This window comes from Chenopodium quinoa, unplaced genomic scaffold (assembly GCF_001683475.1).
Source record: "Chenopodium quinoa cultivar QQ74 unplaced genomic scaffold, ASM168347v1, whole genome shotgun sequence".
Taxonomy (NCBI): domain Eukaryota; kingdom Viridiplantae; phylum Streptophyta; class Magnoliopsida; order Caryophyllales; family Amaranthaceae; genus Chenopodium; species Chenopodium quinoa.
The window spans coordinates 180,402-204,243 of NW_018744656.1; the positions used below are offsets into that span (position 1 = coordinate 180,402).

Below are 23,842 nucleotides of genomic sequence, written 5' to 3' on the forward strand. Positions count from 1 at the left end.
CGGGCGGTTTCACGGTTCGGTTTGAAAAGTCCCACCCCTAAATACTTGGCTTCAATTTATTTACATCCAGACAAGAGTTTTATGTTGTACTCCGTACTTGTACAGTTGTACTACTTAGCTAGTTGAATAGCCAACTAGCCACGCGTACATTCTTGCTTTTATCGTATGTTTAATTGTTATTAATAAAAATAAGCCCATGGAAATACCAATATCCTCCAGGTTGTTGATTTTACATAGTGTTATAAATTGAGATTTTGGGTCCAATTAGACTTGACAATCCTGACCCGACTCAAAATAATCTGACCCTCGATCTGAAAATTGACCTAAAGTCATTGATCACAAAATGACCCAAACCCAAACTAAACCGACCTGACCTGTACCTGATCTGAAGTGGAGTTGATCTGAATATGACCTGATGCCCGAATTGACCCGACCCAAACTTGACCCAGCCCAAACTTGAAATGACCCAACCCGAATATTTATTGACCCGAACGACCCATTTGCCAAGTCTAGGTCCAATAGATATTACAGAATTATGCTTTTCTATTTACTAATAGTATAAAAGGTGTCTAACCTAAGTCAAGGACTCAAGGGTTGGAGAGTTGATACAAAAAAAATGTACTTCGTCAATTATTTCGTGTGTTAGGAGAGACATTCAAATCTTTAGTGTCATGAGTGAATTAGGATTATTGCTTAATTACTTAGATTAAGAGAAATCTAAGGGCGTCAAAAACCTAATCAAATAATTAAGAGTGAGGGATTGATAAGTTTTCTATCTGAATTCATATCAAAGACCAGGCATATATAGGGCGTCAAGACTCAAGAGGAGGGAAGTGTGTGAAAAAAAAGGGGAGAGGAAGTGATAGATGCATGTCAAGGTTTGTCATATGAGAAGAGGATATGAAAAGGATAGGTGTATACTTTGTATATATTATCTTATTTTATTTTAAGGAAAGGTAAAGGACCATAATAAGACCTTAACCCTCACAATTTTTCTTGTTCCGGTATTTGCAGCCTTGTGAGTCAGATCCTTTGAAAGTGAGTGGGAAGGATAAAGGATTCCCACCCTCAAAGTGGTCTCTATGCTACATTGCTACATAAATTTGGCCCCTAATTCCTTCAAAAAATTCTTCAAGGTCCGCAATTGTTCAGTTATAGGATTTATCAAGTGAGTTTCAGCATCCATTACCACAAACCAAGGAGATAAGCCATGGATCAACTTTCAAGTAGATGAGCGAGCAGTCGTACATACCAGGCGCAACAGCGCAAGGAGGCAGTCAAGATCTAGCCAATTAAGCCAAAGTATGACAAAATCTTGCCGCCATTGACTTGTGTGAGCCACCAACTCCCTCTTTAAAAAAATCTTGTGAAAACGGTCAAGTAAACCAAATACATCAAAATCAAAAATTTTGACGTTGTGGAAAAAAATGTCTTGGATACAAAGGATTTCCTAAAAAGAAAAAAGACAAAGTCCGTTAGAAGGCTGAAAAGTTACCAAAAGCAGAAGAATAGGAGAAGAAACAGTTGTCCTTAATTCAAGCAATTACCAGTTCAACTCACTGTAATAGTCGTATATACACTGAAACCAACTCCCATTAATTCAAACTTCCACACATAATAATTAATTCACAAAAAATCAATCAAATCTAGGAATTACTTTGTAATCTGTAAATTATCGATTAAACAAGATTAAAAACTCGACTATTTGCTGACTTGCACCCACGGCCATTTAAGAGTGAAGACTTTGTACATACATCATCTTCCACTTAAGTTGTAAATTCTAATACACCACCACTTATCTCCAGTTCCTTCCACAATCCCTCACAAGTCACAACACCATGAGTATTTTTTTCGTAATCTCATCCGTTACCATTTTACTAGCCTCTTGGCTTTTCATCGGATGCATGGTGAGCAAATTCCGAAACCTCCCACCCAGCCCATTTTCTTTCCCCATTCTCGGCCACCTTCATCACCTCAAAGACCCACTTCATCTAACCTTGTCCAAAATCTCTCATAAGGTGGGGCCAATCACTCTCCTCCACTTCGGACAACGGAGAGTCCTTCTTGTCAGTTCGCCATCAGGGGCAGAGGAATGTCTGCGTCAAAATGATGTTATATTTGCCAATCGCCCACGTCTTTTGACTGGTGATATATTTGGCTACAACTGCAAAACTTTGATATGGGCACCTTACGGAAATTTGTGGCGGAATCTCCGGCGAATCTCCTCTGTCCAGATTTTCTCTCTCCATTCAATGCAGCTCTCCTCAGGAATACGTTCAGAGGAGGTGAAGTCCCTGATGCGTCGGATCAGTACAGAATCCGAGAGAGATAATCAAGTGGTGGATATTGGGGAGGCTCTGTTTGAGATGACCCAGAAAATGATGATGAGAATTTTGGCAAAGGAAGGGTATAGAGGAGAAGGGAAAAGGTTTAGGGAGGTAGTAGAGGAGATAATGAGGATTGAAGGAAGACTCACCGTCGTTGACATGTTCCCATTTTTGAGGCTATTCGGGATGAAAAGGAGATATCAGGAGAAATTCAGGGGTTTGGCTGAAGAAAAGGAAAATTTTCTGAATGATTTGATGAAGAAAAACAAACTATCAGTTATAAGTTCAAGTTATGCTGGTTTAGATTTTTCGTCAAACAGATTGAAGAAGACACTAATTCAAGTTCTGCTCTTGTTACAGAAAACAGAGCCTGAGTTATACACAGATGAAATGATCAAAGGTCTTTTTCAGGTGAGTTCCATTCCCGTACTAGATTTTTTCTCATGACAAAAGCAGATTTTAAAATAAAATATAGTAATAATTTAATTAGCGGATATATATAATACAAAGGTATGCACAAAAAGCATTGGAAATTGCACAGCATCAACAGCTATCTTTCTTTCTATACTTGCTGGAGCAAAATTCCAGCTAATGCGTCATTAACCAGCCCAAATAGTCAAATCCTACATTTAACACTATAGAATTACTACAAATTACAAAAGGCACTAATAACCCCCCCACCCCACCCCACCCCGGGTGGTGAGCCCGATGAAGATCAACCCTGGCACCTCACCGGTAGCCAAAGGAGTGGAGTGAGACACTGCTCCAACTCCGTTTCCTTGACCATATGCCTTAGTACATTACTTAGATCTATGAAACAAAGAGAATATAGCAAAAGGCAACACGTATATTATACCCTACTAAGTATAGATAAATTCTTTGGATAACAGCTGAAATTGCTGATGAAACACTAGCAATATTGCAATCTCTCACTACAAACCTTTATAAAGTAAACTTGTCTATTTGGCACATCCAATCCATTTTTTTGCACTCTTTATGTGGTGCTAATACCACTTTCCAACAATATAAAAGACTAATTGTGAAATTTTTTCCATGGTGAGTTAGGTATTACTATTGGCGGGCACGGATACTTCAGCAGGGACTATTGAGTGGGCATTATCACTAATGCTCAACAATCCGCTAACTCTCAAGAAAGCACAACATGAGATTGCTACACAAATAGGATATGATCGACTTATTGAAGAATCAGACTTAACCCATCTTCCTTATCTACGTTGCATTATATATGAGACTCTAAGGCTATACCCTGCAGCTCCACTTCTGGTCCCTCATGAATCATCAGAGAAGTGCGTGGTTGGGGGTTATACTATTCCACATGGCACTATGCTATTGTTAAATGTTTGGGCCATACATAACAATCCAAAGTACTGGTCTCAGCCTGAGGAGTTCAGGCCCGAGAGGTTTGAAGGGGTGGAAAAGGATGAAGAGAAAATGAAGTATAAATTTATGCCTTTTGGGTTAGGAAGGAGAGCTTGCCCTGGAGAGGGCATGGCCATGCGAATGGTTGGGCTTACATTAGGATTGGTACTACAGTGTTTTGAGTGGGAAAGACCAGGTCCTGAATTGGTTGACATGAATGTCAAGAATGGGCTCAGTATGCCCAAAGCCAAACCACTTCAGGCCAAGTGCCAACCAAATAAAACCATGGCCCAGCTCATCGCACAAAATTAACAGAGGAGAGATGATGTGAAATACTCTATATATGAATATGTTTCTAATTGACTGGAATCATGAAAAAAAAAAATGCAATATCTTGTATGATAAAACATTTGTAAATAGGTTTCTTGGAACCAATTATTTAATTAGATACATCAAGCAATGTGAGAAAATCTAATGACTGTATTCTCATAGTGAACTTTTGTAAGCTAATTTTACACAAAAAAACATTTGAGCCTCCGTATTCTTCCTAGGCCACATTGTATAATAGAGATGAATTGGATTCTTACAAAAATAAATACGCACCTTGAACTTTTGCAACGGATTTGGATCATGTATTAGTACTGTCCTTCACATACAGAGGAATCTTAACATCTAGCTCCCGTAGACGATCCACCAAGCCATATAGGAACTCAAATGTAAGCCTAGATTGCGCATTGAGATCTTCTCTCACCTGGGGTTGCATCCGAAACCACTCCCCCAGCATCTTGTGCACGTGTGCTCGGACAATTCTCCAGGGCACAGGATACTTTTCACAAAGTTTCAGATATTCAACTAGCAGTTCTGCCTGGTCTATGCTTCCATCTTTACAGCTTTCTTCACCTTCATCTACCCATTCAGGGGTTCGAAAGCCAGCAAAGAGAGCTGGATTTTCGAGGAGAGCATCAGCTGAGAGTACCCCTTCTGCACCTGTTGCCTCCAAACAGCTGTGAACATCATCCAAGTGTCTAATGTTCCCATTGGCAAGAACTGGGATTCTGATTGCATTTCTGACCTCTCTAATCGCACTCCAGTCAGCCCGAATCTTCCTTTGGTCCTTCTGATCTCTAGTTCGACCATGAACAGCTAGAAGAGAACAGCCAGCTTCCTCCAACATCTTTGCATAGTTGATTGTATCCTGTAAATCTGGGAAGATTCTGATTTTGCAAGAAACAGGAACTTCGAGGTTTTGAGCCAGTTTTTCCACTAAAGATTTTACAAGAGGCAGCTTCTCCATCAAAAATGCTCCATAATTACCTCTTCGAGCAATACGCTGAGGACAGCTGAATAAAAAGCACATATTGATGTTAAATTACAAAAATTACGCTAATACATGTTAAGTCTCATAACTAACCTCTTTTAGAGCAGCAAAATTCCAATTATTTTTCAAATTGAGAGGCATTTAACACCCATAAAATGATATACTGAAGTTAAAATAAAGCTACAAGTACTACTTAAAAAGAACTGAGATAATCCTTTCATTGAAAAATAGTTACGTATAACCGCACAGAACACAAAATAATCATTCCTGCAGCAGTATAAGCCCAGCAGTGGTCAATCAATAATTCTTACCCCAAATTGATATCAACATAGTCACAAAACGGTTCCACCATTCGGGCTGCTTCAAGTAAAACATCTGGATCATTTGCACAGAACTGGACAAACAATGGGCGGTCCTCCTACATGTATACCCCAAATGTAAATTAGTTAAAGATTGTAAGTAAAATTTGAAAACAGTGACTAACGTAATCCCTCTGATATTTCAACAAATAAACTTTTTAAGAAGACTAAGAACTACCTGTCTATGATTGTGAATGGCTGGATGTATATGGTAGTCAATTTCATGAAGGGTAACTTCACTGACTAGAATGATAGGCAGCCTTTTTAGAAGGTATTAATGATGAAGTAATACATAGTACTTGTCAGATTTTATATGCTTCTAAAATTTCAAAGATGATCATAATAGTTTAATGCTTTTACCAATGACAAGAACAGCAGATAGAAGTATAGAAAATTGTCAACAACTTAAAAATAATTGACACGCACTGACGCACCATTGAGAAAATGCGACAATCATACAAATCTGACAACAAATAGGAGAGGAGTAACAGACCAACGCAGGAAAAGTTCATGCATATTACGCTAATACAGCAATAAGCTCGGTGAAACAAGTTCCAACTGCCAAATGTGAACAATCACAAGGCAACCCAAAACATGTTGATCTTCCTAGATAGGCAACATATAAACCAAAGTCCGGCAGCTAATCCGAAAGAAACAATGTGGATCAGCCAAGTACTGAAGACCTTTCCTTTACAGAAATTGAGACAACTAAGTTCTCAAAATCCTTTATACTTCGTATTACAATTGGCAAGTTACTCTATTTAATGATCTGCATAATTTTTCTTTTGAAACAATGTTCTGCATAATTTATTCACAAGAATTTCTTGCTTTAACACTGCAAAAAAAGGTTTTACATATCATCCTACAATAATCAACCATTTAGCAAATGCCAATTATAACAAAGCAGTAAAGCACCAATTATACAAATTAATCAAATTTCTAAATTTCACCAAGTAGTCTTTGCATCAAATTGAACTAGTATTTTCCACAAATCGCGTCATAAATTGCACAAATTTTAAATCATAAATTGAACCCAAAAAACCATATATAATCAACTATAAATTTCAACAATTCACTAAAACCCTAATTTCATAGAGAGAGAAAAACCCCAACCTGGCAAGTAGTGAACTCCGAAGCGCGATACTTCTCGGTCTCAGAGAAGATTCTAGAATGCAACATTGGAGTATAAGCAGCCTGAGCTCCATACTTGCGGCAAAGCATCCTAAACGGAAGTTCAGAGCAATCAACCATGGGAGCAACTATCAATTTAGGCCGGCCCAACTTCTTCCAATGGGACCAAGCCCGCTCTATCCGAGCTTCCCCGGTTAAGTACCCATTGGGCTGGCCCAAAGAGAGTCCTTTCCCCTCCACCTTATCTTCTCTCACCTCCGATAGTGTAGGACCGGAAGAGCAGAGGAGCTCGTCGTGGTTCTCTTCTTGGGCCGTTGATGGTAGTGGTGGTTGAGTTGTTAGAGAAGCCATGAATGAGAGCTTTGGAAGTTGAAGAAGGTGATGGTTATGGCGGAGGAGAGAGAATCTCATTAGCAGATCATTGCCGGCAGTTTCTGGTTACGGGGGAAAACAGCGGTTTATTCAGGATTTTTTTTAGGGAACTTTTAATTTTTGTAATTTTCTTATTGAGTGTTTTGAGCCCAATCATGTGTAAGAGCCATAAAAGGAAGCCCAACATTCATTATTTACCTCCAAGCCCAATCTTAAGATCTACTTACAAGTGCGGATAGACTCTGTTTGACTGTTTGTTCTCTTTTTAGTCATAACATTTTGACCTTAAGATATTCATGGTTGATATGGTCGTTTAACATGATATCAACAACCAACGTAACAAAGAGGTCACGAGTTTAAATCTCATCCATCTCTCCTTTCAAGTGGAAGCCCAACGGACTCTCATGTAAAGGAGAGTCTATAAACTGATTTGTTAGGTCGTACTCATTCTGTCCCAAAATCACTGACACAGTCAAACTTTGCACACACGTCAATGCACTAGTTTGACCTCATTTTTACATGAGTAAATATTAATAAAAATTATTGTTAAAAAAGTTATATAATGAAATTTTATATCAATACCTATAAAACAATATATTTTATGATAAAATATGTTATTATGTTAATTTTTTTTTTAAAAAAAAAAAAAAGGGTTAAAGCTAATATATAAATAGTGAAAAAAAAGTCTAACGTGTCAATTATTCTGGGATGGAGCGAGTGATAATTATTTCAAATCAATAATATCATTCAAGCGGATTCTTTTTCCTACTACTAGTTGATTTTGTTATATTCACTTGGAACTTTCTTTTTGTTACTTGTATGTATAGCAAATGCCAAGCATAGAAAGAAGATCAGCTCCCTGAGCCAATTCCAGAGTCCACGAAGAATCTTTAAAACTCCTCAAATTATTAAAGGAAATCATAATTTTAAAATAAAAGCAGTATGAATGAAGCTAATGGAACTTTAAGGGTAATCATTTGACAGCAAAATGGACATTATCTAAAGCCAAAGCAAAAGACATAAATCACATTCTTGAAAGCATCAATACTCTCCCTTTTTGACTTCCATCTGCCCTATGCATAATATGATGCACTTCATTTCTTCATACTCCAAATAATCATGGTTTTACCGTTAAGTTAGATTCCTGCTGGAGTAGGAGTATAGCTGTATAGGTGAGCAATAAGCTATGTAATTAGCATCATTTAAAACGTACCACTACAATGCCTCAATCGCCGTTTTAATACTTTGTTGTGCAAATTTGACTTGTTTCTATTAAATTATACAAATTGATCCGTGGATTAGAAATTATGCGTACTTAAATCCTATGTCTAATCTATGCCTTTAATTACTTGAATCAAAACAAAATCAACTTGAAAACCACAACAAATTTATAGAGTAATTATGGGTGAAATGTGTATGAAGCAACATTGTGAAAGAGGACATGAAAAATTGTCAACTCTAATTTAAGTGCTATGATACATATCAGCATATATATCTGTTAACATTTGATATAAATTGTAAATGTAGCATAACTTTCAAAGATTGCATTAATTTTAGCTTCAAAAGAAATTATTAAGTGATTATAATAGATGGAGAAGACAATTTTTAAGCGACAAAATCAAATTAAAGTGACTCAACGCACCAGAGTTAAATTGAATAAACAATTTCTTTCAAACAATGGTTTTATACTTTTATAACTTTGGGGATTTCGTTGATTTGGGATGAGTCGCATGACCATAGTTAGAACAATTCTTACTCATAGTCATAATCAAAATCACACATAGAAAACAGGTAAAGAATTGGTCAAACCACGTATTATATAAGTAGTCAATATTGTTGGTCTATTTTCAAGCTCACAAGTCACATTCTCACATCTTCCCTTCTTATAATGTAATTAAAACTAAATAAAATAGACTACAAGCTAAGTTAAGTACTAGTCAATATATAAACAAATACAATGTGCAAAAAAAAAAAAAAAAAAAAAAAAAACTAAATAAATATATATATATATCACAAGATGCCAACGAACCCTATTTTTGTTCACCTCTATCTTAAATTAGAATCTACCAAACCCACCATATTAATGTCTATATATTATACTTGCATTGAAGTTTCTCATGCATGCAAATGTGTACAAAAAAGAAGTAATCAATCAATTAAGTAAAGTATTACATACTTAATCTTAACCTAATCCACTATAATCTCCTTCGAGATGATAGCAAGATGAGTACTTCAGCTATGCTATAGACCAGAGCGTTTACTACCCATGCATGCATATATGTAATTATCATCCATTTTTTTGCTTGTTCAATTGATTGATAACTACTCCATAATAACTAAGCTAACAAATTCTGATCAAATGAATAATCTTCAAGAAGACTCGAGGATGAGGCTAGAGGTTTCGACGACAGAAAGAGAGTGGTTGTGCTCCCCTTCATAGGTTACCACCAACATATTTGGATCATCCAAAGCCCTCTCTACATGTTTCCTTGCTGGGCACCCTCTCACTGTACTGCACTTGTAGTATCCTCTGTTATTCGCAATAAAGTACAATTAATTAGCAACGATGCACATCAGGGTCACGATTTATTATGAACATAAAATGAAGTATTAAAGATAATTCAGTAAAACAATAATGGCTTTTTTAGGACTATGAGCTTTCTAAAGTAAACCACCTCATGAAAAACAATGGGGAACATAAAAGATAATTTTCAATATGAAACATCATAGCCCAAGGAAAATTGGATCGGAAGGACTTTAAACGCATATTCAAGAATAATTATACTAATATCTAAACAACCTTAACTTAGTCACTGCACAATTAAGGATAGGACTGGTTAACTAAATAACATCGATAAAAGAAGGTTAAATGACTCAAAACCATCCTTTGAGAATCACATCCCACATCTTTTGGTACAAGCTAAGTCGTGTGTCGAGATATCCAATTAAGAATCACAACCATGTGTTCGGAAAGGTAACAACTAAATAATTTTCAAACTAGCACATCTAAATCCCGTGATTATTAGTTTTGGATGGAGAGCGGGCGGAATCAGCACATGTTAATATGTTATACATGCATGGTGGGTCATAAGCCATTCAAAGTTGACTAAGCTAACCGATGAAATTAATCGAAAGTCAAGTGCAGTTACGACATTATGTCGAAGAGTGTTGAATAATCGATAATCAAGATGCATTGTAAACAAGTCAAAACAACCATTGTTAAAATTCAAAGCGTTTGTTTCTGTGAAAAGAAGGGTCAAACCCGTCATTATTCAGATGAGAAAGAATATTTGGTTGGTCAGACTTTCGTGTGTACTCCAAGCATAACATTCGCAGCCAAATTGGACTTTTTTTACAAGAGAAAACATATTTCTTCCTAAATAATTGCTCTAATTGATTGGAATAGTTGAAATTTATCAATCCCTTTCGGCCTTTTCTCTCTCTTTATGTAATGGTGTTTGTTTTTTTTGGGTTGATAACTTGATAAGGGTCCAAACCCTTTGTGGCTTTGTTACTCGCATTAAGAAAAGGTTGGACCAACAAAATAGACTAGCAGAAAAGAACTTGTGCATACCTATACTGAGCTATACTCTTCCGGTTTTAGATTAATATCCACAGAAAATATAGTAAGCTACAAGCCTACAAGTTAAGACACGTAAATTACATACTTAAGTACTCTGTGGTTAGGAATGACTAAAAATTTCTCAAGTGTACTACTCGTAGTCTCGTACTAGGACAGGTACCCGTATAATAAAATGGAACAAAACTACGAGTATAAAAGTGGTATGACCTTTAACAATGTCTTACAAACTTGAAATGCTATATTGATTAATTTGTTGGAAATGATTGTAGTATAAGTACACCTTTTAAGGTAAAGTTACATTGGATACCAATCACTAGACATTGCATTTTCTTTAGACTTTAGCTATTCTTCCCATCCAAAAAAATATTGTACCCCGTTAAAAAAAACATTATGTTTATGTTTGTTTATTGTAGTTTGACCAAAATTTATAGTCGAGCCCCTCGTCCATTATTGTCAAAGACGAACTTAGATCATTATTTATTTTCTTAAACTTACTTACTTCGAAGCACTCCATTTATTTTAAAATTAAAATAAAATTATAAGTCATTCTCATAGTATTAATGTGAGTACTTTGTATTTGCATAATTGCATAAGTCTCTCATAACATACTCGTAATTGACAATTAACAATTAACACATAGGACTATAGGAGTATGAGTGCAATTCAACATAAACAAAAATACGCGTTTCGTAATGAAAACCGTATATTATTATTCAAAGATATACGTTAAAAACAGTAAAAATAGCGGGAATATAATGGTCCGTACCTTGGATGTGGGGATCCTTTGATAGGTTTTTGACCATACTTTCTCCATGAGTAATCATCGGGTGGTATGTCTGCCATCTTCGCGCTTATTGCTGGTACTCTCACGATTCTCTTTTGCCTCATTTTCCTATTTCCACAAAATCCATTAATTAGTTGACTAATTACTGTATTTAACAAAAAAAAAAAAACTAAAATCTTTAATTTCGGAAAAGTAAATAAAAATGAGTTACCTCTTCTTAGAGCAGTGGCAACGACCAGAGGGCCCACCACACTTGCCATTCTCGGAAAAACACTTCCTAACCTTAAACGACGACGTATGAGAAAGAGGCGGTCTACCCACCGACGAAACCATCCCGGAATAATTCGTCATCTGAAACGACGTCGTTGTGTTGGTACTATTCGCAGCAGCAGCACAAGGAGGAGTATTAATTGTATGATGATTATTATTATTCATCAAAATATCCTGCTTATTATCCACGTCAGCAGTCAACGTTGACTTAACGGAGTTACCAGCCGAGTACGAGAAATTAATCGTAGCCGTCGGTGCTACTACCTTCGTCGCATAATCATAACCGTTCATCTTCATTCCCGGAGGAGGAACCTGCTGAAGTGGCTTTGGACATAAAACGACACCGTTTTGATGCGTTTGATGCTGTGGTTTCTGGTCAACAGCAACGGGTGCCCGACGAAACCTGGCGTGGCCCGTCCGAGCCCGACCCAGAAGTGAAATAACCTTCTTAAACCTGAAAACGGCGTCGTCTGCTACGGCTTGATAATTGGAATCATTCTCCATACTATTATTATTATTAGGAGGAGAGAGAAGATGAAGAAAATTATGAACACTTTGAAGACCAGCAGAAGTTTCATGAGCAATGGCTTCTTCCATTTGATGATGATTTGAAGAGGAGAGAGAAAGTGAGAGGTTTGAAGAAGATGAACCCAGCATTAGATCTACTGCCATTTTTCAAAAACCATTCCTTCAAAAAATAAATAAAAAAGAAGAGAATTAGAGAAGAGTAACGTTTATGTGTTTGTTGATTGATGAGGAAAAAAGAAAAGAAAAAAGAAAGAGAGAGTATGTATTTGATGGAGTTTCTTTTTTCTTTATAGATTGATGATGGATATGTGTTTGTCCTAAGTTTTGGTCAAATTAGATGCCATCGGCTATGTTTAAAAAAGGGAAGAGAGAGAGAGAAAAAAAGAAAGGGGGGGTCTACTGTTGGATGACTGACCTCATACTTTAAGACCAATTTTGATTTGGTTTTGTCAAACTTAGGTAAGAATTATGAACGATCAGATTCATATCATATCCCTATGTTTATGATTTTTTATACGGTGTTTGATTTTTTATGCGGTATAATAAAACATGGACTAATTGATATTCTTTCCCTTATTTATTGCTCGTTAGATGACATGTTTTGAGTTTCTTCTTGTAAGTAAAATATACTCCTTATTCACATTAACTTTTATATTCACTAGGGTAGCGATGCACACACATAGCTAGTCATATTCGAAACTCTTTCAATTGTATCTTACATTAAAACTTTAGTTGTTGTCAACAATAATGAAAGGAAATATGTAAATAAATATGTATAAGGGTATAAATGTCTACGCACTATTCTTAAGAATTAAAAAAAAAAATTAAAGTTAATTATCATAAATGAGGGTAAATGAGTAAATAAACATTTTAAAATATATAACTGTCCAAATAATATTGATTAGAAAAAACCTATACATATAATGAGGGTATATATGTAAATTAATATTTTGAAGGTATAATTGGCAACACACTATTCATAAGAGTAATCTTGTACTTTTTATAAGACAGGGATTCGTTTTGATTGACTTTAATCAATCAATCAATATAACTAAGGTAGTAGCTGAGGTATTTAGAATGAGATAGTACGGTTAAATTTTTATTGAAACAAGGGATTCTTACGCGCGCGATGTGGTTAGCCCTTTGAGGAATATTCTTACCGGTGGTCTTTATGCCTTATGCATATTTGTATGACATTTTATTATATCTATTTGCATATAAGTGATAAGAGTGTTGGGTGTTGTGTAACTGTGCAATGTTTGAAACTTTAGTAGATCTACTTTGATTTAGCAAGGGAACAGTTAAAAAAATATCGAGTTCTAGATGTATAAACGTCTAATAAATTTAATTACTTATTGAGATGAATTGAATAAATTAAACATGTTATCACACAATTATATACTCTGTAATTTTTAAGTGCTTATTGAGACAAATTAAATAAGTTAAACAAATCATCATACAATTATATACTCCGTAATTTTTGTACTCCATATGTATTAAAATTAATTTGGAATACTTTGTATTAAATAGTGTTTATATTCCAAATAGAAAAAACAAAAAAATGGAGAGACTAAAAGATGCTTTAAATATTAAAATAAACACAAATAATTAATCAATTTAGGAGATTCAAGAGACATTTTTAAGACATTTGAATTTAATGGCGGCAAATATGTAAAAGAACTTTTTTATGGATATAGATGTCCATGCACTAGTTATAAGAGTTTTGTTAAACTTTTTATAAGGTAGGGAAATAAGGTATGTATGAGAAGTAAACAAATACAAGTAATATGAAAAAAGTGACAGTGAATTTGAGTGGGAACCTTTTTTGACGGGAGGAAAATATAATAGTAAAATGTACATTTGTTTATCAAAAACGCAATTGTAACACGGCCACTTTTTAAAAACATAACACTTGCAAACAAAGGGAGTAGTCTTGCCCCCTTTTTTTTTTTTTAAACGGTATAACAGTAAGAAAAAAGGAAGGTATTAAGGAACTTATTGATACTCCGTAATAACTAATGATATCAACGGTTAGAGTTATGTGTCAACAAGCATGTCTAAAAAAATTACCCCCTCCGTTTCATTTTGTTAGTTTCAATTTGGGCGTTTCAAAATGATATAACCATATGAAATATTTTGGGTGTTAAAAATTTCACACACATTTTCATATTCTGTGAATAATTAATCTAATTGGGTGTTCAAAATGATATACCCATATAAAATATTTTGGGCGTTTAAAATTCACATATTTTCATAAACTGTGAATAATTAATCTAATTGGGTGTTTAAAGAGTCAAATAATTCTGATTGGTTAATATATGTGCTAGGGGATAGCTAACATGGCAAACTCTTCCAAATCAAGATTTATTATAGGCAATTTGATTACAAAGTTACAGCCAATTCCCATAAATAAAACAAATAAAATAGGAAAGGACAAAACATTAATTACAAAGCTGCAATCAAATTTCAGATTATTATAATTTTTCTTCTTTTAAGTGATTGATTCCAAAAGGGACTAATAAAGTGAAACGGAGGGAGTATCAATTAAGCAACAGATGAAATTTTCTTAATCAATAAGTTGTAAATTAAATGTGGGAATTATAATGAATTTATTCCAAAACCCAAATGTTCAATCGAAGTCAATTTTCATATACTACCTCCTTTTCTTTTTATTAACAACAAAATTAAATATGAGTAATTTATTTGTGAGATATAAAATATTTTTTTGTTGTAAAAAATAAGAAATAGAGGTAGTATAATCCCCTTGTAGTCCCACTCAAAAATTAAATAAATATACTCAAAAATTAAAAAGAAAAATAAAAATCATATCCCATCAAATCACCCACAAAAGATTTGAACATAAAAGGTCAACATTTGACCAAGTTATTAAGGCAAGATAAAGCAGCATTAATACCCTTAGTTATTCATGGGAAAAGGAATAAAGAGGTAGATTGAAAATCGATATCGAATAAAAGGCATATATAAAAATAAATAAATAAATAAATTAGAAAAAAATAAGGAAAAAAAGAAAAAGGAGTGTGCCAAATGGTACTTTAAAATGGCTTTACCTAAAAAAATTAATTGAACTGAAGGGTAATAATTAAGGGAAATTCAGTAAATAAAAAAAATATCAAATCAAAATCATTTCCGAAGAAATACGAGTACTAAACTGAATCGAATGATAATTTACTAATTTAATCGAATGATAATTTACTAATTTATGACAGTTAAATGAATCACGAAAATATCAAATGAAATCAATTTCAAGACATATGAAACAAGTGGAAGTTATTCTTTATAAGATATGCATGACATATAATTTCAGTTGCCAAAATAGTTGAGAACTTGTGATACCAAATCACACATTCTAGTGTATTGGCAATCAATAGTCAATTACTTGTCTTTTATCTATATTTAATCGTCTTTTTTATAAATTTTCTAAAAAAAAACATAAGCATTAGCTTGGACATGGAATAGTTTTATCTTAATCAAAAGTAAGGCCTTGTTATTTTGAGCTGCTGTGATTTTCTCTACTAAAATCTGCTCTTCTTACTATAAATAAATTGTTTTGTTCTGTTGACACCTGCTCTGCTGAAATCTGCTCTAAACTCAAAAGAAAAGGACCTAACAAGTTAGAACCCCTAGCCACGTGCCCCCGTTAATATTCATATAATACCGTTTGTTTTGGGGTTTTTAGAGTCCCTCGGAAGAATTACGACACTAAGCTTGGATTCTGGGCCTGTACCTGCAAGATAACGGAGGCTCCGGGTGGTAGGAGCTCCGCCTCCGACGATCAAGTTAGAACCGATCGAAGAATCTAAAAAGGTACGGAAAAGATAAAGTGAGATCTCCTCGGATTCCGAGATCAGGTGTTTTCTCTGATATAAGAGAATTTAGTGTTTGTAATAAATGAACGTGTCCCTGAAATGGGAAAAATCTCCCTATTTATAGGGTCATTGGAAAAGGTGCCTTTTCTTAGGTCATCTTGACGTAGATTTGGTGGACTGCGCCGTTTTACGGCTTTCTCGAGAATTGGGCCCTGAAGGCTGCCTTTTTCCTTTGCTAATTGGGGATGCCACGTGTTAGCTGGTGAGTGGCCCTTATTAGACCTGTCTTGGGGTGACACATGCCACGTAGCATGGGTATATTTACCCAAATCATTTGCCCCTCATAGAGTTGACGTGGCGTGCCACATGGTGCCTGTGACGCGTGTCACTCTGGAAGTGGTGAACAATTTTTAACTGTTCATCTTCCGAGGAAATTACAGGTATGCCTCCGTTTATACCCCTATATAAATAAGCATTTACCCCCCTTCCTCCCTCATCTTTGACATTTGAAAAAGTCTAGAGAGAGAATTCTAGAGAGCGAGACTCTGGTTGCCGCCTGCTGTAACTTCCACAAAAACTTTTGTCTGCTATTTTTGTCAACATAACCGATCAACGCTTGAGACTCGTTTCAGCAAGCTACATTAAGGTAACCGTCTCTCCCCTTCTCATATCTTTCAAGCTTTTACCGTTTGTATATATATATATAGCTTTCAATAAATGGATTCACCATCAGCACACACGACACAACCTAGGTCAATAATCAGTCGGTCTCCTGATACGGCTGAGTCTAGGACTGGGGGTGTCGTCTCTGGGCGTTTGGATCTGCCTTACTCATCCCCGAATCTGACCGTCTCTATGTCTGCGCAGGACACAATAGCGAGGGTCAAACAGACAGCTACAAGGCCAAGACATAGAAGGCACACTTTGGAAGTGCCGGCAGATGAGATTACGCCATCTGAGGAATATGATAGGCCGGATGAGCAAGAGGCAGATTCTTCTCCGGGTGCCCCCATCACTCCCAGTGATGGGATTTTAAATGAGACAGACGATGAGGAATCTGTCTCTGTCCCTAGTGCGCAAAATGAATCCGAACAGGAAGACGGCGAAGAGGTCGTCCAACGATCTGATTCTGAGGTATCAAGCTCCCTACAAGCGGATGACGACTGCCAAGAGGGTGAGTCATCAAAGGGGCCGTCTATGACCAACCCGACTGAGACACGCATGTCAGCTAGGGATAAAATTACCCTAGAAGCTAGCTTCGAAGCTTTCAGGGACAAGTGCCTAATGGGGAAAGGTTGGGAAATAATTGTGCCACCAGCAAAGGCGACTGTCGTCTGGGAGGACGATATTGACCATGCCGACAACTATTTTGGCTGCTATGAGGCGGCATTCAAAGTCGGCCTCCGCTTCCCCCTCCACAAAAGGAATTAGAGCCATCTAGAGGGGTTATGAGTTAGGCGTATGGCAACTCACACCAACTTATGGGTGAACATTCTGAGCTATATCGCCGCGTGCGAGATGCACAATCTTACGCCCAGCGTTGAGGCGTGCGCTCATATGCATTACATGAACCGGGCTCCAGGCGGCTGGGGGCGTGGTATACTCTGACCACACTCCCGGAATACATGATGACTTTGGACAAGCCGTCCAAGTGGACCAACTGGAAGAGCAAGTTTTATTTAGTCTCTGCGACACAACCGCTTCCTCCGCCGGTACAACAAGGAGCCGACTCACTTAGGGAAAAAGTGTGCCCTTCCACACGTTCCTGAGATAGCCTGGGCTGAAATAACTACACCCCTAGACGATGGCTCGGAAATAATATTGCCCAAGAATTGGGTACCCCATCCGGACTGGCTCAAGGATGAGGCGTTCCTCTCCGCCTGTGGTCCAGTACCATGTTTGAGAGACGTACGTTGACCATTTAGCCGGCGTTGTATTGCCGTTTCTATTATTGTGATTTTTGTTTTGTCTAATCAACCGGTTTCTTTTACAGAAAAAGGTCTAGAAATGGTGGATGCTGAAAAGACGCCTGCCAAGTCTGCGGCCCAAATTCGGAAAGATCAGCTTGAGAAGAAGAGGGCCCAACTGGCGGCCAAGAATGCTGGGGTAAGTTCTGCCTGCATCCCTTAACTTGTGTGAACTTTTATAAGCATCAGACGATTGTCACCGGCCTGTAACCCATTTGTTCCAATTTTAGGAGGGGGGCAAACACGTTCCACAATCCACTTCCAAAGTGAGGAAGGTAAATCCAACTCAGACGGATTCATCCCTGCTGCCTGTATAAAATTGACCAACAACCAGAGGCAAAGGTCCGGAAGGTTTGAAAGCGCTCAGTCTTAGCGCTGAGCTGGCTGGCAACCAGTCGGACGTCCCAAGGACGTCAAAGACTTGCAAGTCACTCGGTGCTGCAACCGGTTCTGTAACGGATGTGGGTGGAGAGACCCCTCAGTCTAAAAACCAAGGTATGGACGACTGTTTTGAACTCCCATGGCCACTGGAGCATATGCAAGTCAAATCTCAAGCTACCCAATCGAGAGATTCGTCATACAGCCGGCACAATATAGGTTCCGCTTATGCTGCTTTCTCACCACATCCTTCTTCTGGTGCATATCTCTCTCAAAGGTGGCTAGACCTCTAGCAATACTCCAAACGGATGTTGACGACCCTCACCCGGTCAGAGAAAGACCAGGTTCCCGGGCTGTAGCAGGTCAACTTTGATCGCATCCTCGCCTTACTGGCTGAGGTAACTTAGCTTTCTTTCAAATTCTTGATTTTAACAGTATATTAACTACCCCTCTTTTAACCGGCTGTGTTCTACCTGCGATGTTGAGGGTGGACGGGCTCAAAATCCCGTTTAGAAATAAGCAAGAGGAGGTAAGAGATGTCTGTGCTCAGCTCAATATAGCAACACGTTGAATGATTTAAAGTTTAAAGCCTGAGATATGAAATAGGAGAGACTGATTAAGGAGCTCACGACTGCTGTCCAGACGGCTAATAACAAGGCGTCTGATCTTGAACTTGAGCTGAAGAATGCCAAGTCAGACCTCAAGGCATTGGAGAGGGCTGACCAAAAGAATACCAAGCTTAGGGAAGACGTCAGCCGACTCCAAGTTGAGATGGTGCAGATGCAAAAAGACCACAAGGCTGAGCTTGCAAAGGAGCGGGATCAGCTGGTCGCGGAGAATGAGAGCAACTGCGAGGAGCGCATGAAAATGGCGTGGCAGCTCATTCATCCAAACACCGACTGGGAGTTCTTCAACTTCAGATATCAGCATGCCACTGAGGTATACGATGCCCAGACCCTAGGTCTGGCAGCGCTGGCTCCGTTCAAGGAGTGGGCTTGCATCGTCTCTGATGAAGAGGAAGAGGAGCTCGAGGAGCAGTAGGATGAACAGGCCCCGGTTGACTCTAACAAGTACAACCAGGTCAAACTAAAGGCGAGCTCCCCTCCGGCCAAGACCAGCCGGTGCCCTGCAGCAGCAGACTTAGAAGGATTAGATTTCTCTCGGCCAAGAGCCGTTTGTATTTCCGGCCTGTGAGCCGAGTATTTGAATGTAATTTCAAAAATCTTTATTTCCTGGTTGTGGGTCCGGTTTGACAATCACTCTCCCGACCCTTTGGTCGGGCTTTATTTTATGAAATTTCCGACTGAGTCGGTTTTGTTAAATTTGCTTCAATTTTTGCAATTTTTGATTTGATTTTATTTGTTATATATATATGCTTGAATTTTTCCTAACTTGTTAATTGCATGCGACAACTAACAAACCGGCTGGCTCTTTTGCCCCAAGGCGGCTGTGTGGTTGGTTTCAAAAACTTGATTGATTGACTTGGGGACTTTTGATAGTTTTAGGAGTATAATGAGTTCCTAAGTCAATCAATCACAACCATAATTGCACCAAACCAAGTATACAGCCGTCCAAGATTAAGGCGGTTTGAGCCTAGAACCCAGGCGGTCTTCGGAGATTGCTTAGTCTATTGGAATAAAATCATTTTAACCGTCTAGGGTATTTGTAACCCATTCATATACTCAGGCGCCCTTCTACCCCATGGGGGGACTTTCAAAAGTATATGATTCTTAATGCAATCTAAGTTGGAATAACGGTAGGTTACCGGCTAATGTCTACGGACACGTGATAAATGCGTAATATATCACATTTTATTCCTAATATTAGTCTTATAAATGGTCTTATAATAGTTATTTTATGAATGTATTTACCGTAGTCATTTTAGATTTTATTTTAAAGAGTTTTTATTTTATAGCTAATTTTTTACAATTAATACTTAATATTATTTTTATGTGTGTTTTTGTAGGAAGACAAGAAAAAGGAAATAAAGAAAAGCACGTGAAAGATAAGAAGGAAGTCATCAGATAAAAAGACTTAGCAACAAAGTCCACTAAAATAAGGAAGAAGCAAACCAAGATAAAGATGAAGTAGCAGCTCTTCCGTGAAAACCGAAGTCCAGCAACCTTCATCTTCATCATCAAAAAATTAACCACTTATCCTATCTAAAAGCAAGGGGATCCTTATCCTAATGAAGGATTTTTTCTTTCCAAATCCCAGAAAATCGATAGATTATAGGGTATATTAAAAACCCCTAAACAGACGAGAAGAAGGAAGCAAGACGGAGAGGAGCAGCGAAACAGAGGAGTACAGTGCAGGAGGAAGACGAGTTCATCTTGATTGGGAGTTTAATTCTTCCTCATTCTTTTTAACTGTTAAACTTTGATTAATTATTATGTCAAGTATTAATTTGTCATCGTTATACAATTGGGTTGAGTTGATTTTTATGGCTTGCTAGATTTCTTTGTTCTAGGTTAAAGGTGTAGTCTTTTATTAATTTATCAATGGATTGAAGTATTTTGTTTGGGTTTGATTTACATTATTGCAATTTGACAATCTTGATTTTAATTCGTATAATTTATTTGGCCAATTGATTGTACGTTTAAGGTATTAAATTATTAGCGGGAGTGAAAGTTTAATATTAGTTCGTGGGATTATCAACGTCAAGTAGAATAATTTTAGGAATAGTTATTCACTTGAGGTGGTCTTTTATATGAAATCATGTTCTTAATGAGTTTATGTTAATTGTTATGATCGCGGAAGTAGACATAAGATTGATATAGACATACGTATTCTACCTTGGGAGAGGAGAATATATACCATAGGAATTTCGATCATTGCAATATTTTATTTCAACCCTACATTTAGTTTATATTCATTGGTCGAAAAGTAAAAGGTGAACCCAAAACCTAGAACTCCTTCTCATATTTGATTACTTTTCCGTCTACATATTCAGTTTTTAGTTTTTAGTAGTAGTATTTTAATTTTAATCCAACCATATTTTTATCGTCTAAATAATATTATAGTTTCTTAATTTGGTATTTGATTAGACTTCCTTGAGGATACAATACCTTGCTCACCCTAAATTTACAGTAATTGACACGTCCACTTGCGGTAGATTTAGAAATCGACCAACACGCGATTTTAGTATACCGTCTAGGTTTCCTTTAGATTGCTTATGTGAAACGGCTATGAGTGCGCCTCATTCGGCTAATCAATCTTTGCCGTTTGCGATAAGTTTATAAAGTAATGTACCACCCGGATGGAGTCTCTGCGACGAATTCACCCAGATGGGCGTCGTCGGATGCCTACTCATGTTGGAGTAGACGATTGGTTTTAATAAAGGTTTGCACATTGCACAGACGGTATTCCCATTGGGAGATGTATATAATTAAAGCAATAAATAAACAGAGTTGAAAACAAAAAACAACTTTTTCATTGATAGGCTTTTTATTTACAAAAAATTACAATTCTTAGAAATAGTACTTTTTTAAATTATCTACATTCCAAGTTCTGGCTAGCTGTCTGCCGTCTGGAGTTTCCAGGCGGTAGGTGCCGCCTCTCACTTCTTCATAGATCCGGTAGGGGTCTTCCCAACTGGGAGTAAACTTTTTTTTATTCATTGGACCTATCGCTTGCCTCCATTTTCCGTAACACAAAGTCCCCTACTTTCTAGGGCTGCTTGTGTACTCTTTTGTTATAGGCTCTTGTCATTCTCAGACGGTAATCTCATGACGTAAGGAGGCATTGCCCCTGCGCTCCGGGAGTGAGTCCAATGCTAGCCGCATGGCCTCCCAGTTTGCCTCTTAGTCATATAGCTCGACTCGAAGAGTCGAATTATAATGTTCAATGGGCAAGATGGCTTTTGCGCCGTATGCCATGAGAAATGGGGTTTCACCGGTTGCCCCTTTTGCTGTTGTTCTGATGGGCCATAGGACATGTATTAACTCTTCTTCACATAGACCGCCAACCCTTTCAATTTTCTTTTTTATGTCGTCTGAGATAAGCTTGTTGAAGGCTTCAACCTTGTTGTTTTCTTGGGGACGGCCGACTGATGCAAAGCAGTGAGAGATCCGTTGGTCTCCCAACCAATTCTTGAAGGTAGGCGTTTCAAACTGAGGGCCATTGTCAAAGACCATAGACATAGGTACCCTAAACTGGGTGATGATATTCTTCCAGATGAAGGAGATAATATCATTTGTCTTAATGCCTTTGACCGCCTCTACTTCTACCCATTTGGTGAAGTAGTCAACAACGACTAGAATATACCACCGTTCGCCTGGCGCAGGCATATACGGACCCAGAATGTCCATGCCCCATTTAGCAAATGGTACTAGGCTATGAATGACCGTCATATCAGTGGCCAGACCGTATATGAGTCTGCTGAATCTTTGACACTTATCACACTTCTTCACCATTTCCATGGCGTCTGCCTCAAGAGTAGGCCAGAAGTAGCCTTGTCGTCTGACCCTTGCTGCTAGAGACCTGTCGCCTATGTGTGAGGCACAAAAGCCCGAATGTAAGTCCTCCAGAATTTATTGCCCTTTTTCAGAGGTGATACACTTTAATAGAGGCATCAAGAAGCCCTTCTTGAAGAGTACTCCGTCTTTGATCTTAAAGTTGGCCGCCCGTTTTTTCATTGCGACCATTTCTGGATTTGTATCTGGCAGAGTGTCGTCTATCAGATAGGCCCGGATGCCGTCCATCCAGGTTGAGCTTCGGTCAAGTACTCCAATGGGATCTTCTTCAATACTTCGCTTTTCCATTACTTCCCAGAAGAATGACCGAGACGTATCACATGAGGCAGATGAGGCCAATTTGGACAGAGCATCCGCCTAGTTGTTCTCAGATTTGGGCACCTGACTTAAGTGAAATTCATCAAGTATCACAGCTTCAGCTTTGACCGCCTGCAAGTATTTTATCATGGCCGGATGGGTGGCCTCATAGTCACCACGGTACTGGCTAACGACCAATTGTGTATCAGAGCAGTCGTTAATTTTTCTTGCCCCTGCGGATACCGGCTAGCAGGGCTTCATATTTTGCCTCGTTATTTAAGGCTTGAAACTGAGACCGTAGTACATATTCATACTTGTCCCCTTCAGAGGACTGTCATATAACCCCTGCACCATCGTCGTTTAAAGTAGAGCTCCCGTCTACATACACTTTCCAAACCTGGTCAAGATTATCCGGCTTAGCCGGCCTTGTCATTTTGACAATGAAGTTGGCAAACGCCTGACCCTTCACTGTCTTCCTTGGTTTGAAAGAGAGTTCAAGACTTTTCATTTAAATAGCCTATTTGAGCATCCTACTGGATGACTCCAAGGTTTTCATTAGCCGCTTGAGGGGTTGGTCTGTGTAGACCACAACCGGATGTGCCAAGAAGTAAGACTTCAACTTCTTGACTGCCATGAAAAGAGCCAGGCCAAATTTTTCAACCATTGGGTACCGTAGTTCAGCATTTCGAAGAACATGGCTAATGAAATAGATCAGAAGCTGGATGCCGTCTCTTTCAGCAAGGAGAACAGCACTGAGAGCATGGTCTGATACAACTAAGTACATGTAAAGCGTCTCCTTTGGCAGAGGGCTAACAAGCCTCGACAAAGAATGTAAATGTTCTTTCA

At 37.8% G+C, this 23,842-nt stretch overlaps 3 protein-coding genes across 3 annotated transcripts; 1 reads left to right on the forward strand and 2 right to left on the reverse strand.

Moving 5' to 3' along the window:
* Window positions 1-1,090: 1,090 nt before the first annotated feature.
* Window positions 1,091-7,136, reverse strand: LOC110701718 (tRNA-dihydrouridine(16/17) synthase [NAD(P)(+)]-like). Its single transcript, XM_021879347.1, has 4 exons — window positions 6,498-7,136; window positions 5,337-5,443; window positions 4,311-5,047; window positions 1,091-1,450 (listed from the first exon to the last, which is right to left on the reverse strand). The coding sequence occupies exons 1-3, from the start codon at window positions 6,924-6,926 to the stop codon at window positions 4,336-4,338; spliced, it is 1,248 nt and encodes a 415-aa protein (XP_021735039.1). The 5' UTR covers window positions 6,927-7,136; the 3' UTR covers window positions 1,091-1,450; window positions 4,311-4,335.
* LOC110701717 (isoflavone 3'-hydroxylase-like) lies at window positions 1,458-4,242 on the forward strand. Its single transcript, XM_021879346.1, has 2 exons — window positions 1,458-2,738; window positions 3,393-4,242. Exons 1-2 carry the CDS (start codon window positions 1,839-1,841, stop codon window positions 4,017-4,019), a joined length of 1,527 nt encoding a protein of 508 aa, XP_021735038.1. The 5' UTR covers window positions 1,458-1,838; the 3' UTR covers window positions 4,020-4,242.
* A 1,879-nt stretch (window positions 7,137-9,015) lies between the features above and the next one.
* Window positions 9,016-12,425, reverse strand: LOC110701719 (probable WRKY transcription factor 15). Its single transcript, XM_021879348.1, has 3 exons — window positions 11,466-12,425; window positions 11,237-11,362; window positions 9,016-9,417 (listed from the first exon to the last, which is right to left on the reverse strand). Exons 1-3 carry the CDS (start codon window positions 12,194-12,196, stop codon window positions 9,258-9,260), a joined length of 1,017 nt encoding a protein of 338 aa, XP_021735040.1. The 5' UTR covers window positions 12,197-12,425; the 3' UTR covers window positions 9,016-9,257.
* Window positions 12,426-23,842: the final 11,417 nt, after the last annotated feature.

Bases quoted from the DNA above. Each gene is read 5' to 3' on its own strand.
- LOC110701717 (XM_021879346.1), top strand. From the start codon at position 1,839: ATGAGTATTTTTTTCGTAATCTCATCCGTTACCATTTTACTAGCCTCT. The intron at 2,739-3,392 runs GTGAGTTCCATT...ATGGTGAGTTAG, and splicing joins TGATCAAAGGTCTTTTTCAG to GTATTACTATTGGCGGGCAC.
- LOC110701718 (XM_021879347.1), bottom strand. From the start codon at position 6,926: ATGAGATTCTCTCTCCTCCGCCATAACCATCACCTTCTTCAACTTCCA. The intron at 5,444-6,497 runs GTTGGGGTTTTT...GTATACATGTAG, and splicing joins CGGAGTTCACTACTTGCCAG to GAGGACCGCCCATTGTTTGT. The intron at 5,048-5,336 runs GTAAGAATTATT...CTTTTTATTCAG, and splicing joins TATGTTGATATCAATTTGGG to CTGTCCTCAGCGTATTGCTC.
- LOC110701719 (XM_021879348.1), bottom strand. From the start codon at position 12,196: ATGGCAGTAGATCTAATGCTGGGTTCATCTTCTTCAAACCTCTCACTT. The intron at 11,363-11,465 runs GTAACTCATTTT...TTGTGGAAATAG, and splicing joins TGCCACTGCTCTAAGAAGAG to GAAAATGAGGCAAAAGAGAA. The intron at 9,418-11,236 runs GTACGGACCATT...TGCGAATAACAG, and splicing joins AAAGGATCCCCACATCCAAG to AGGATACTACAAGTGCAGTA.